This window comes from Salvelinus alpinus, chromosome 4 (genome assembly GCF_045679555.1).
Source record: "Salvelinus alpinus chromosome 4, SLU_Salpinus.1, whole genome shotgun sequence".
Lineage (NCBI taxonomy): Eukaryota > Metazoa > Chordata > Actinopteri > Salmoniformes > Salmonidae > Salvelinus > Salvelinus alpinus.
The window spans coordinates 11189051-11203757 of NC_092089.1; the positions used below are offsets into that span (position 1 = coordinate 11189051).

The 14707-nt window shown below is 45.0% G+C and overlaps 2 protein-coding genes across 2 annotated transcripts in view; one reads left to right on the plus strand and one right to left on the minus strand.

Annotated features, from left to right (window-relative positions):
• The window catches only part of LOC139572868 (CUB and sushi domain-containing protein 3-like), a 1528140-nt gene that overhangs the window by 263614 nt on the left and 1249819 nt on the right, over positions 1–14707 (plus strand). The gene's annotated exons all lie outside the window — the stretch shown is intronic.
• Positions 1–14707, minus strand: part of LOC139572849 (CUB and sushi domain-containing protein 3-like) — a 137177-nt gene that overhangs the window by 80691 nt on the left and 41779 nt on the right. The window contains exon 3 of the mRNA XM_071395659.1: positions 7880–8074. Within this exon, the coding sequence (XP_071251760.1) occupies positions 7880–8074 (195 nt within the window). The remainder of the gene's footprint in view (positions 1–7879; positions 8075–14707) is intronic.

Here is a 14707-nt window from a genome sequence, read left to right on the forward strand (position 1 = left end):
TTAGGTCCAGACACATTAGGTCCAGACACATTAGGACCAGACACATTAGGTCCAGACACATTAGGACCAGACACATTAGGTCCAGACACATTAGGACCAGACACATTAGGTCCAGACACATTAGGTCCAGACACATTAGGTCCAGACACATTAGGACCAGACACATTAGGACCAGACACATTAGGTCCAGACACATTAGGTCCAGACACATTAGGTCCAGGATAATCCAGGACTGGGACACACTAATATACAGTCATACAACTATAATCCAGGACTGGGACACACTAATATACAGTCATACAACTATAATCCAGGACTGGGAAACACTACTATACAGTCATACATCTATAATCCAGGACTGGGAAACACTACTATACAGTCATACATCTATAATCCAGGACTGGGAAACACTACTATACAGTCATACATCTATAATCCAGGACTGGGAAACACTACTATACAGTCATACATCTATAATCCAGGACTGGGAAACACTACTATACAGTCATACATCTATAATCCAGGACTGGGAAACACTACTATACAGTCATACATCTATAATCCAGGACTGGGAAACACTACTATACAGTCATGCATCTATAATCCAGGACTGGGAAACACTACTATACAGTCATACATCTATAATCCAGGACTGGGAAACACTACTATACAGTCATACATCTATAATCCAGGACTGGGAAACACTACTATACAGTCATACATCTATAATCCAGGACCGGGAAACACTCTATACAGTCATGCATCTATAATCCAGGACTGGGAAACACTACTATACAGTCATACATCTATAATCCAGGACTGGGAAACACTACTATACAGTCATACATCTATAATCCAGGACTGGGAAACACTACTATACAGTCATACATCTATAATCCAGGACTGGGAAACACTACTATACAGTCATACATCTATAATCCAGGACTGGGAAACACTACTATACAGTCATACATCTATAATCCAGGACTGGGAAACACTACTATACAGTCATACATCTATAATCCAGGACTGGGAAACACTACAATACAATCATACATCTATAATCCATGACTGGGAAACACTACTATACAGTCATACATCTATAATCCAGGACTGGGAAACACTACTATACAGTCATACATCTATAATCCAGGACTGGGAAACACTACTATACAGTCATACATCTATAATCCAGGACTGGGAAACACTACTATACAGTCATACATCTATAATCCAGGACTGGGAAACACTACTATACAGTCATACATCTATAATCCATGACTGGGAAACACTACTATACAGTCATACATCTATAATCCAGGACTGGGAAACACTACTATACAGTCATACATCTATAATCCAGGACTGGGAAACACTACTATACAGTCATACATCTATAATCCAGGACTGGGAAACACTACTATACAGTCATACATCTATAATCCAGGACTGGGAAACACTACTATACAGTCATACATCTATAATCCAGGACTGGGAAACACTACTATACAGTCATATATCTATAATCCAGGACTGGGAAACACTACGATACCATCATACATCTATAATCCAGGCATCAATAAATGCTCTGAAATAGATATTCTCCTCAATAATCAGATCAGATGGATTATTAATCTGAATGGTACCTGATTCAGTGAAATGATATGCAGCAATATGAATGGTACTTGTGAATTAGGGATTGGGGAAGTTTAAAATAGCAACATCAAGGTGTTAGGTAACTTTGTTAGTCACATCCCCATCAATATGTCTCAATTTGAATATTCATATGCGGTTTGACAGAAATTGAGGGAGTACAGAGAGAGAGAGAGAGCACTGAGAACAATGTGTCTAATCTACACATTCTCAAAACACGAAGGCTAAATGTTCAGAGATGTTTTGAAGGCTGGTGGATGGAGAATGGCAGGAGGAAATACTATGGTTGTTTCTCAATATCTAATAATAGTCTTTCCTCCTGCCGATCCCCATCCACCACCCCTCAAAACATACCTGAACATTTAGCAGTTGTCTTGAGTGCGTTCTTGTGAGGATGAGAGTGTGGAGAACACATAGAGTATTACATTTGAGAAGCACTTCCCCCTTACTGTTTTACCTCAGGCTGCACCTCCCCATTCACTGACCCTTCCAACCAGGACAAAGGCAATAGAGATGAAACAAGATATACACAAAGCTAGCTAGCTATATGTGGATCATAATAATCTAGCTAGCCAGCTAGTTAAACAGGCCAAAAATTACCTAAAACGAATATTATCCAGGGTAGATGTACATTTTTTATAGATTTAACGGGACGGCCCCGTTAGAGCTCCTGACAGACGTTCACTTTGGTGCATCAAGTTTGTTGGAACCTCTCCAGTTATCTGATTAATAAACAATGAATAATTTACGATTGACTTCGAGTTTCCCTGCGTAAGAATTTCCATGACACCGTATTGACTTACTATGGCCTTACACATTCACTTAACCTTCTTCCAGCCAGGATGGCAAGAGAGACAAAACATGATATACACAAAGCAAACGTTTTACTCCATAACTATCAGCTAGCTCTATGTGAATCGTAATAATGTTGCTAACCCAGATAGTTTAACAAATATTACTTTAAAACTAATGTTATGCAAGGTAGATGTCCATTTTTGTGGGTAGCTAGCTAGCTAACAATTCTCTGTGGCTAACTAGCAGTACTAGTACCCAGTAGTAATAGCTAACCCTACTGATTTACAATGGGCTTGCGATCTACACAATCTACAGTGGGTATTGTAGGCAGGTAAATGTTTTTTTTTTATTATACAGAATGTATTTATTAACGTATCAAGATAAAATATTGTAGTCAGGCAACATATGAGATAGGCAACATGTCATTCCGAAGTCGGAGTGTATTTTCTCTCGCTTCAGCTCAGATAATTGATTTCAAGAAATGTTGCGTAATTTTTTTACGTGGTTGCATCATATTTCTGTGCGTACTTTCCGTTGCAGCTTTGCATCGATGTACGCTTCAGAACATGTACAAACGCGGTATGCATTGGAGAAGTGCCCGCCGTGCTCCGGTTTGCACACTGTACTTTGATCTGGACCCTCCTGTGCTCTGAATTGCGTGCTCGGAGCACGGTGGTATGTATTTTGACAAACACCCAATGTATCAGTCTATATGTATGTCTACGAGGTTGGAGACTGACTGAGAGAACGGGGAGGAGAACACGGAGGAGAGGAGGAGAAGGGACGGCGGAGAGGAGGAGAAGGGAGGAGAGAAGGAGAATGGACGGCGGAGAGAAGGAGAGGGGAGGAGAGAAGGAGAAGGGATGGAAGAGAGAAGGAGAAGGGAGGAGAGAAGGAGAAGGGACGGAAGAGAGGAGGCGAAGGGACGGAGAGGGAAGAAGGGACGTAGGAGAGGAGGAGAACAGGGAGGAGAGAGGAGAAGGAACGAAGGAGGAGAGGAGAATGGGGACGAGAGGAGGAGAAGGGAGGAGAGGGGAGAAGGGATGGAGGAGAGGAGGAGGAGAAGGGGTGAAGGGACACTGTAGAGGAAGAGAGGAAACAGGGACAAGGAGATGGAGGAGGCGTAGTGTTTGAAGCAGTCAGACATCAAGAGGGAATGGGCAGATTCTCAGAGGAAATAAGATCAAAGAAATATCTGGCCATTCAGAGAACCCACAGACAGAACACCACTCTATGATGAGAGAGGAGAGGAGAGGAGAGGAGAGGAGAGGAGAGGAGAGGAGAGGAGAGGAGAGGAGAGGAGAGGAGAGGAGAGGAGAGGAGAGGAGAGGAGAGGAGAGGAGAGGAGAGGAGAGGAGAGGAGAGGAGAGGACAGGAGGACAGTAGGAGAGGAGGACAGGAGGACAGGAGGACAGTAGGAGAGGAGGACAGACGGAAGGAGAGGAGAGGAGAGGAGAGGAGAGGAGAGGAGAGGAGAGGAGAGGAGAGGAGAGGAGAGGAGAGGAAGACAGGAAGACAGTAGGAGAGGAGGTCAGGAGAGGAGGACAGTAGGAGAGGAGAGGAGGAAAGGAGGAGAGGAGAGGAGAGGAGAGGAGAGGAGAGGAGAGGAGAGGAGAGGAGAGGAGAGGAGAGGAGAGGAGAGGAGAGGAGAGGAGAGGAGAGGACAGGAGGACAGTAGGAGAGGAGGACAGGAGGACAGGAGGAGAGGAGGACAGACGGAAGGAGAGGAGAGGAGAGGAGAGGAGAGGAGAGGAGAGGAGAGGAGAGGAGAGGAGAGGAGAGGAGAGGAGAGGAGAGGAGAGGAGAGGAAGACAGGAAGACAGTAGGAGAGGAGGTCAGGAGAGGAGGACAGTAGGAGAGGAGAGGAGGAAAGGAGGAGAGGAGAGGAGAGGAGAGGAGAGGAAAGGAGAGGAGAGGAGGAGAAGAGGAGAGGAGATGATGAGAGGATATGAGGAGGAGATGAGGAGAGGAGGAGGGGGAGATGATTGTCCCAAGCAGCACTGTCCGCACCGTGTTGACCTGAAAGGAATGTGCTGCGGCTAGTGAGAGAAGATAACGCTCTATGTGCTGTACACCCTAAATGGCACCCTATTCACTACATAGTGCACTACTTTTGACCAGAGCCCTATGGGCCACTATATACTGAATAGTGTGTCATTTGGGCTCCAAGCCTATGTCTCAGGCAACCCATCAACCCTCAATCTGCAGTTTTTTAACACTTCTAAGCTGTCAATTCACCAGCATATGTTGCACCAATTTCCCATTTAAAAAGTATTTCAGGCTCCAGCGCCGAAAAATACAGCCTGCCAGTGCCAGCAGTGATTCTCCCTCCTCTCCTCTCCTCCTCCTCTCCTCCTCCTCTCCTCTCCTCTCTTCTCTTCTCCTCTCTTCTCCTCCTCTCCTCTCTTCTCCTCTCCTCCTCTCCTCTCTTCTTCTCTCCTCTCTTCTCCTCTCCTCCTCTCCTCTCTTCTCCTCTTCTCCTCCTCACCTCTCCTCTCCTCTCTTCTTCTCCTCCTCTCCTCTCTTCTCCTCTCTTCTTCTCTCCTCTCTTCTCCTCTCCTCCTCTTCTCTCTTCTCCTCTTTTTCCTCCCTCCTCCTATCATCTCTTCTCCTCTTCTCTCTTCTTCTCCTCCTCTCCTCTCTTCTCCTCTTTTCTCTCCCTCCTCCTATCTCTCCTCTCATCTCTTCTCCTCCTCTCCTCTCTTATCCTCTTTTTTCCTCCCTCCTATCTTCTCCTCTCATCTCTTCTCCTCTTCTCTCTTCTTCTCCTCCTCTCCTCTCTTCTCCTCTTTTTTCCTCCCTCCTCCTATCTCTCCTCTCATCTCTTCTCCTCCTCTCCTCTCTTATCCTCTTTTTTCCTCCCTCCTATCTTCTCCTCTCATCTCTTCTCCTCTTCTCTCTTCTTCTCCTCCTCTCCTCTCTTCTCCTCTTTTTTCCTCCCTCCTCCTATCTTCTCCTCTCTCTTCTTCTCCTCCTCTCCTCTCTTCTCCTCTTTTTTCCTTCCTCCTCCTATCTTCTCCTCTCATCTCTTTCTCCTCCTCTCCTCTCCTCTTTGATTCCTCATCTCTTCTCCTCTCTTTCTCCTCCTCTCCTATCCTCTTGATTCCTCATCTCTTCTCCTCTCTTTCTCCTCATCTCCTCTCCTCTTGATTCCTCATCTCCTCCTCTCAGTGCAGTCAGATTGCACAGTGGTTTGGTGATTATGTTTTCTTTTGCATTCCTCTGGGGCAAAAGATTATCATTAAAGAGGAGCTTGATTTGGCTTTCTTCTAATAGAGAGACAACATATGTGATCTGAGTCTGGGCTCCTAGGGTTGGTTAAACAGCAGCACACTGAACTAACGCTGTGGACACTAACAGCAGCTACTCACCGGCTCCAGAAATAGATGGATGCAATACTACTAGTGAAATAAGGGGAAAGGGACTTTGGTCAGTAAATATCCTTGGACCTAGTGTGTTGTTATAATGCGTTATAGTGCAGAATAAGGGATTGATAAGGTCATGAGTTAGGAGGGTCAATGTAGTAATGTCTCCTGCAGTGAACTGCTGTCTATCACATCAACGTGATGGTAGCAGGCTACCACTGTATACTTGTTGGACTGATCGAGATACCAGTCAGATCTCGCGGGATACATAGGTGAACCTTTCTACGCGGAGAAATGTCATATTCCCCATAAATAAATGAGTATCTATGATGACTATATCAATGTGTTCCTGTAGCCTCCCGTATAACCTGCATCTTTAAGTGCATAGGGTAGAGTCCGTGTCCTAAAAGGGCACCGTATTCCATAAATAGGGCACTACTTTCGACCCTATGGGTCCTGGTGAAAAGTAGTGCACTAAATAGGGAATAGAGTGTCGATTGGGATGCACCTAGGCCATACTCAGTGGTGTCCGGTGGTGGAAAAAGTTAGAAAAAGAGGAGAAGAGACAAGAAGAGAAGAGAAGAGAAGAGAAGAGAAGAGAAGAGAGGAGAGGAGAGGAGAAGAGAAGAGAAGAGAAGAGAAGAGAAGAGAAGAGAAGAGAAGAGAAGAGAAGAGAAGAGAAGAGAAGAGAAGAGAAGAGAAGAGAGGAGAGGAGAGGAGAGGAGAGGAGAGGAGAGGAGAGGAGAGGAGAAGAGAAGAGAAGAGAAGAGAAGAGAAGAGAAGAGAAGAGAAGAGAAGAGAGGAGAGGAGAGGAGAGGAGAGGAGAGGAGAGGAGAGGAGAGGAGAAGAGAAGAGAAGAGAAGAGAAGAGAAGAGAAGAGAGGAGAGGAGAGGAGAGGAGAGGAGAGGAGAGGAGAGGAGAGGAGAGGAGAGGAGAGGAGAGGAGAGGAGAGGAGAGGAGAGGAGAGGAGAGGAGGAGAAGAAACCTTTAATAGAAAATGACTCAAGTAAAAGTGCAAGTCACCCAGTAAAATACAACTTGAGTAAAAGTCTAAAAGTATTTGGTTTTAAATATACTTATTAAATATCAAAAGTAAATGGAATTGCTGAAATATACTTAAGTATCAAATGTAAAAGTATAAATCATTTCAAATTCCTTATATTAAGCAAACCAGACGGTACAATTTTAATTTTCTTTTTTATTGACGAATAGCCAGGGGCAACACTCCAACACTCAGACATCATTTACAATCTAAGCGTTTGTGTTTAGTGAGTCTGCCGGATCAGAGGCAGTAGGGATGGACCAGGGATGTTCTCTTGATAATTGTGTGAATTGGACCATTTTCCTGTCAAAAAATGTAACAAGTACTTTTGGATGTCAGAGAAAATGTATGGAGTAAAAAGTATTTTATTTTCTTTAGGAATGTATTGAAGTAAAAGTAAAAGTTGACAGAAATATAAATAGTAAAGTAAAATACAAATACCCCATAAAAACTACTTAAGTAGTACTTTAAAGTATTTTTTTTTTTTTTTTTTTTTTAGCATCATGGCTGCTGGTGTCAGCCATGATGCGGTAGTCACCTCAGATATAGTCTAGGTAAATATCCTGAGAGAAAATAACATTACATTCTTCTATGATTGAATTCCAACCAAAGTCAATTCAGAACCACAAGGATCAAAGTCAGTGGCTCTTTACAGATCAACAGGAAATCAGATTGCAAAGCGACCAGAGTACAGACACAGTATTAGAGAACCATTATATGTTCTGTGGAACAACCAAGATTCAATAGTGTAATGGAATTTCATCCTAGTTCATTGCTCACAACGTCAAACAAGACAAATCGAAAACTAGACTGGACTTGATTCAAGAGCCAATCAAGAAAGAAAGAAAAAGCCCATTGGGCCAATCCCACTGTGTCAATATGAAGGAATCATGTTTTGAGTCCCAAATGTCACCTTATTCCCCTTTATAGTGCACTACTTAAGACCAGGGCCTATAGGGCTGTAGTTACAAGTATTTCACTATGCCATTGGGGACACACCCCGTGTTATTAAAGCCAGTCTCACCTCTGCAGATGGGGACGGGGAAGTCCCAGACGGCCATATTGCCTGTGTTGAGGACACAGGTAAGGAGTGAGCGACCGTCCAGCACGTAGCCCGTCACACACCTGTAGCGGATCGTGTTCCCGATGTTGAACTGTGTTCCGTTGAGGATGCCTTTAGGTGGAACACCAGGGTTCCCACAGGCGCTGCTCCTTAACTCTGCAACACAGACACAGAGAGAATGTTACCACAGACACTATTCCTTAACTCTGGAACACAGACAGAATGTTACGACAGACACTACTCCTTAACTCTGGAACACAGACAGACAGAATGTTACGACAGACACTACTCCTTAACTCTGGAACACAGACAGAATGTTACCACAGACACTACTCCTTAACTCTGGAACACAGACAGAATGTTACCACAGACACTACTCCTTAACTCTGGAACACAGACAGGGAGAATGTTACCACAGACACTACTCCTTAACTCTGGAACACAGACAGAATGTTACCACAGACACTACTCCTTAACTCTGGAACACAGACAGAATGTTACGACAGACACTACTCCTTAACTCTGGAACACAGACAGAATGTTACGACAGACACCGCTCCTTAACTCTGGAACACAGAAAGAATGTTACCACAGACACTACTCCTTAACTCTGGAACACAGACAGAATGTTACCACAGACACTACTCCTTAACTCTGGAACACAGAAAGAATGTTACCACAGACACTACTCCTTAACTCTGGAACACAGACAGAATGTTACCACAGACACTACTCCTTAACTCTGGAACACAGACAGGGAGAATGTTACCACAGACACTACTCCTTAACTCTGGAACACAGACAGAATGTTACCACAGACACCGCTCCTTAACTCTGGAACACAGACAGAGTGTTACCACAGACACTACTCCTTAACTCTGGAACACAGACAGAATGTTACCACAGACACTGCTCCTTAACCCTGGAACACAGACAGAATGTTACCACAGACACTACTCCTTAACTCTGGAACACAGACACAGATAATGTTACCACAGACACTACTCCTTAACTCTGGAACACAGACAGAATGTTACCACAGACACTACTCCTTAACTCTGGAACACAGACAGAATGTTACCACAGACACCGCTCCTTAACTCTGGAACACAGACAGAGTGTTACCACAGACACTGCTCCTTAACTCTGGAACACAGACACAGATAATGTTACCACAGACACTACTCCTTAACTCTGGAACACAGACAGAATGTTACCACAGACACCGCTCCTTATCTCTGGAACACAGACAGAATGTTACCACAGACACCGCTCCTTAACTCTGGAACACAGACACAGATAATGTTACCACAGACACCGCTCCTTAACTCTGGAACACAGGACAGAGAGAATGTCACTAAATCCACTTCAATCAGTGTAGGTGAAGGGGAGGAGAGAGGTTAAAGAAGGATTTAAGGTGAACGAGCAAGACAAAAGATTGAATATCCTTTGAACGGGGTATGTTAGTAGATGATATGCGCACCGGTTTGTGTCCAGAACTGAAATGATGCTGGGTTTTCCCCCTCAATAGTTTCCTGTGTGTATGAAGAATGGTCCACCGCCCAAAGGACATCCAGCCAACTGGACACAACTGTATTTGTATTTGTTATGGATCCCCATTAGTTCCTGCCAAGACAGCAGCTACTCTTCCTGGGGTTTATTATGGATCCCCATTAGGTCCTGCCAAGGCAGCAGCTACTCTTCCTGGGGTTTATTATGGATCCCCATTAGTTCCTGCCTAGGCAGCAGCTACTCTTCCTGTGGTTTATTATGGATCCCCATTAGTTCCTGCCGAGGCAGCAGCTACTCCTCCTGGGGTTTATTATGGATCCCCATTAGGTCCTGCCAAGGCAGCAGCTACTCTTCCTGGGGTTTATTATGGATCCCCATTAGTTCCTGCCAAGACAGCAACTACTCTTCCTGGGGTTTATTATGGATCCCCATTAGTTCCTGCCAAGGCAGCAGCTACTCTTCCTAGTGTTTATTATGGATCCCCATTAGTTCCTGCCGAGGCAGCAGCTACTCTTCCTGGTGTTTATTATGGATCCCCATTAGTTCACGCCAAGGCAGCAGCTACTCTTCCTGGTGTTTATTATGGATCCCCATTAGTTCCTGCCGAGGCAGCAGCTACTCTTCCTGGTGTTTATTATGGATCCCCATTAGTTCACGCCAAGGCAGCAGCTACTCTTCCTGGTGTTTATTATGGATCCCCATTAGTTCCTGCCGAGGCAGCAGCTACTCTTCCTGGGGTTTATTATGGATCCCCATTAGTTCCTGCCAAGGCAGCAGCTACTCTTCCTGGGGTTTATTATGGATCCCCATTAGTTCCTGCCGAGGCAGCAGCTACTCTTCCTGGGGTTTATTATGGATCCCCATTAGTTCCTGCCAAGGAAGCAGCTACTCTTCCTGGGGTTTATTATGGATCCCCATTAGTTCCTGCCAAGGCAGCAGCTACTCTTCCTGGGGTTCATTATGGATCCCCATTAGTTCCTGCCGAGGCAGCAGCTACTCTTCCTGGGGTTTATTATGGATCCCCATTAGGTCCTGCCAAGGCAGCAGCTACTCTTCCTGGGGTTTATTATGGATCCCCATTAGTTCCTGCCTAGGCAGCAGCTACTCTTCCTGTGGTTTATTATGGATCCCCATTAGTTCCTGCCGAGGCAGCAGCTACTCCTCCTGGGGTTTATTATGGATCCCCATTAGGTCCTGCCAAGGCAGCAGCTACTCTTCCTGGGGTTTATTATGGATCCCCATTAGTTCCTGCCAAGACAGCAACTACTCTTCCTGGGTTTATTATGGATCCCCATTAGTTCCTGCCAAGGCAGCAGCTACTCTTCCTAGTGTTTATTATGGATCCCCATTAGTTCCTGCCGAGGCAGCAGCTACTCTTCCTGGTGTTTATTATGGATCCCCATTAGTTCACGCCAAGGCAGCAGCTACTCTTCCTGGTGTTTATTATGGATCCCCATTAGTTCCTGCCGAGGCAGCAGCTACTCTTCCTGGTGTTTATTATGGATCCCCATTAGTTCACGCCAAGGCAGCAGCTACTCTTCCTGGTGTTTATTATGGATCCCCATTAGTTCCTGCCGAGGCAGCAGCTACTCTTCCTGGGGTTTATTATGGATCCCCATTAGTTCCTGCCAAGGCAGCAGCTACTCTTCCTGGGGTTCATTATGGATCCCCATTAGTTCCTGCCGAGGCAGCAGCTACTCTTCCTGGGGTTTATTATGGATCCCCATTAGTTCCTGCCAAGGAAGCAGCTACTCTTCCTGGGGTTTATTATGGATCCCCATTAGTTCCTGCCAAGGCAGCAGCTACTCTTCCTGGGGTTCATTATGGATCCCCATTAGTTCCTGCCGAGGCAGCAGCTACTCTTCCTGGGGTTTATTATGGATCCCCATTAGTTCCTGCCAAGGCAGCAGCTACTCTTCCTGGGGTTTATTATGGATCCCCATTAGTTCCTGCCAAGGCAGCAGCTACTCTTCCTGGGGTTTATTATGGATCCCCATTAGTTCCTGCCAAGGCAGCAGCTACTCTTCCTGGGATCCAGCAAAATTATGGCAGTTATACAATTATACAACAATACATTCATAACAGATTTCCCAACACATTAAGTGTGTGCCCTCAGGCCCCTACTCCACTACCACATATCTACAACACAAAATCCATGTTTACATATGTGTATAGTGTGATTGTTATCGTGTGTGTGTGTATGCATGTGTCTTGGCCTGTGTTTGTGTTGCTTCACAGGTCCCGCTGTTCCATAAGGTGTATTTCTATCTGTTTTTTTAAATGTGATTCTACTACCTGCATCAGTTACTTGATGAGGAATATAGTTCCATGTATTCATGGCTCTATGTAGTACTGTGCGCATCCCATAGTCTGTTCTGGACTTGAGGACTGTGAAGAGACCTCTGGTGGCATGTCTTGTGGGGGTACGCATGGGGTGTCCGAGCTGTGTGGTAGTCGTTTAAACAGACAGCTCGGTGCTTTCAACATGGCAATACCTCTCACAAATACAAGTAGTGATGAAGTCAATCTCTCCTCCACTTTGAGCCAGGAGAGATTGACATGCAGACCATGGCTCTGCATCTGTCCTCGTGCTCCTAGAACTTAGTGCTGCATCTGTCCTCGTGCTCATAGACATTAGTGCTGCTTTTGACACCATCGATCACTACATTCTTTTGGAGAGATTGGAAACCCTAATTGGTCTACACAGACAAGTTCTGCTCTGGTTTATATCTTATCTGTCAGAAAGATATCAGTTTGTCTCTGTGGATGGTTTGTCCTCTGACAAATCAATTGTAAGTTTCGGTGTTCCTCAAGGTTCCGTTTAAGGACCACTATTGTTTTCACTATATATTCTACCTCTTGGTGATGTCATTCGGAAACATAATGTTAACTTTCACTGCAATGCGGACGATATACAGCTGTATATTTCGATGAAACACGGTGAAGCCCCAAAATTGCCCTCGCTGGAAGCCTGTGTTTCAGACATAAGGAAGTGGATGGCTGCAAATGTTTTACTTTTAAACTCGGACAAAACAGAGATGCTTGTTCTAGGTCCCAAGAAACAAAGAGATCTTCTGTTGGATCTGACAATTAATATTGATGGTTGTACAGTCGTCTCAAATTAAACTGTGAAGGACCTCGGCGTTACTCTGGACCCTGATCTCTTTTTTATGTTTTGACAAACATATCAAGAACATTTCAAGGACAGATTCTTTTCCATCTTCGTAACATTGCACATATCTGAAACGTTTTGTCCAAAAATGATGTAGAAAAATGAATCCATGCTTTTGTCACTTCTAGATTAGATTACTGCAATGCTCTACTTTCCAGCTACCTGGATAAAGCACAAAATGAACTTCAGTTAGTGCTAAACACGGCTGCTAGAATCCTGACTAGAACCAACATTTTTGATCATATCGGTTTTACTGCTAACCTACAACGCATTACATGGGCTTGCTCCTATCTCTCCGATTTGGTCCTGCCGTACATACCTACACGTACGCTACGGTCACAAGACGCAGGCCTCCTTATTGTCCCTAGAATTTCTAAGCAAACAGCTGGAGGCATGGCTTTCTCCTATAGAGCTCCAGTTTTATGGAATGGTCTGCCTATCCATGTGAGAAACGCAGACTTGGTCTCGACCTTTAAGTCTTTATTGAAGACTCATCTCTTCAGTAGGTCATATGATTGAGTGTTGTCTGGTCCAGGGGTGTAAAGGTGAACGGAAAGGCACTGGAGTGACGAACCGCCCTTGCTGTCTCTGCCTGGCCGGTTCCCCTCTCTCCACTAGGATTCTCTGCCTCTAACCCTATTACAGGGGCTGAGTTACTGGCTTACTGGTGCTCTTCCATGCCTTCCCTAGGAGGGGTGCGTCACTTGAGTGGGTTGAGTCACTGATGTGATCTTCCTGTCCGGGTTGGCGCCCCCTCGGGTTCGTGCCGTGGCGGAGATCTTCGTGGACTATACTCGGCCTTGTCTCAGGGTAGTAAGTTGGTGGTTGAAGATATCCCTCTAGTGGTGTGGGGGCTGTGTTTTGGCACAGGTCGGACAGGGCCACAGGTCTCCCGACCCCTCCTGTCTCAGCCTCCAGTATCTATGCTGCAACAGTTTATGAGTCATGGGGCTAGGGTCAGTCTGTTATATCTGGTGTATTTTTCCTGTCTTATCCGGTGTCCTGTGTGAATTTAAGCTCCCTCTAATTCTCTCTCCCTCCCCTCCCGGAGGACCTGGGACCATGCCTCAGGACAATCTGGCCTGATGACTCCTTGCTGTCCCCAGTCCACCTGGTCGTGCTGCTGCTCCAGTTTCAACTGTTCTGCCTGCGGTTATGGAACTCTGACCTGTCCACGGACCTGCTTCCTTGTCACGGACCTGCTGTTTTCGTCTCTCTATCTCTATCGCACCTGCTGTCTCTAACTCTGAACGATCGGCTATAAAAAGCCAGCTGACATTTACTCCTGAGGTGCTGACCTGTTGCACCCTCGACAACCACTGTGATTATTATTATTTGAACCTGTTGGTAATCTATGAACTTTTGAACATCTTGGCCATGTACTGTTATAATCTCCACACGGCACAGCCAGAAGAGGACTGGCCACCCCTCATAGCCTGGTTACTCTCTAGGTTTCTTCATAGGTTCTGGCCTTTCTAGGGAGTTTTTCCTAGCCACCGTGCTTCTACACCTGCATTGCTTGCTGTTTGGGGGTTTTAGGCTGGGTTTCTGTACAGCACTTTGTGACATCAGCTGATGTAAAAATAAAAAAAGGGCTTTATAAATACATTTGATTGATTGATATTAATCTTTGCTCTCTCAATATTAGGAACGTGTTCTTAATGTTTTGTACACTCAGTGTATATTGGTGATACAACGTTAAACTGTTGAACCCCATATACCTCTCAGTGAATGTGACCACTGGTTTAATAACGACATTCATATCCAACCGTTGGATTTATCTTCTGACACATTGGCACACCTGCCCAATATGTAAAAACTATTTAAACCACTGACAAAAGTTGGATTTGTGTTGTTATATTTGTTTTTTAAATGAATGTCTATGTACTGCTACTGCAGACAGAGTAGAATATGTTGAATGTCAATGCACTGTGAATTACTATAATAATTACATACATCAGGTAGTACATCCAGTGAACTGGTCAGGGCTCCATAGCCGCAGGCAGAACAGTTGAAACGCCATTTGCACACAACGTATACAGTCTTTTTTTCTCTATTGTGTTATTGACTGTACGTTTGTTTATTCCATGTGTAACTCTGTGTTG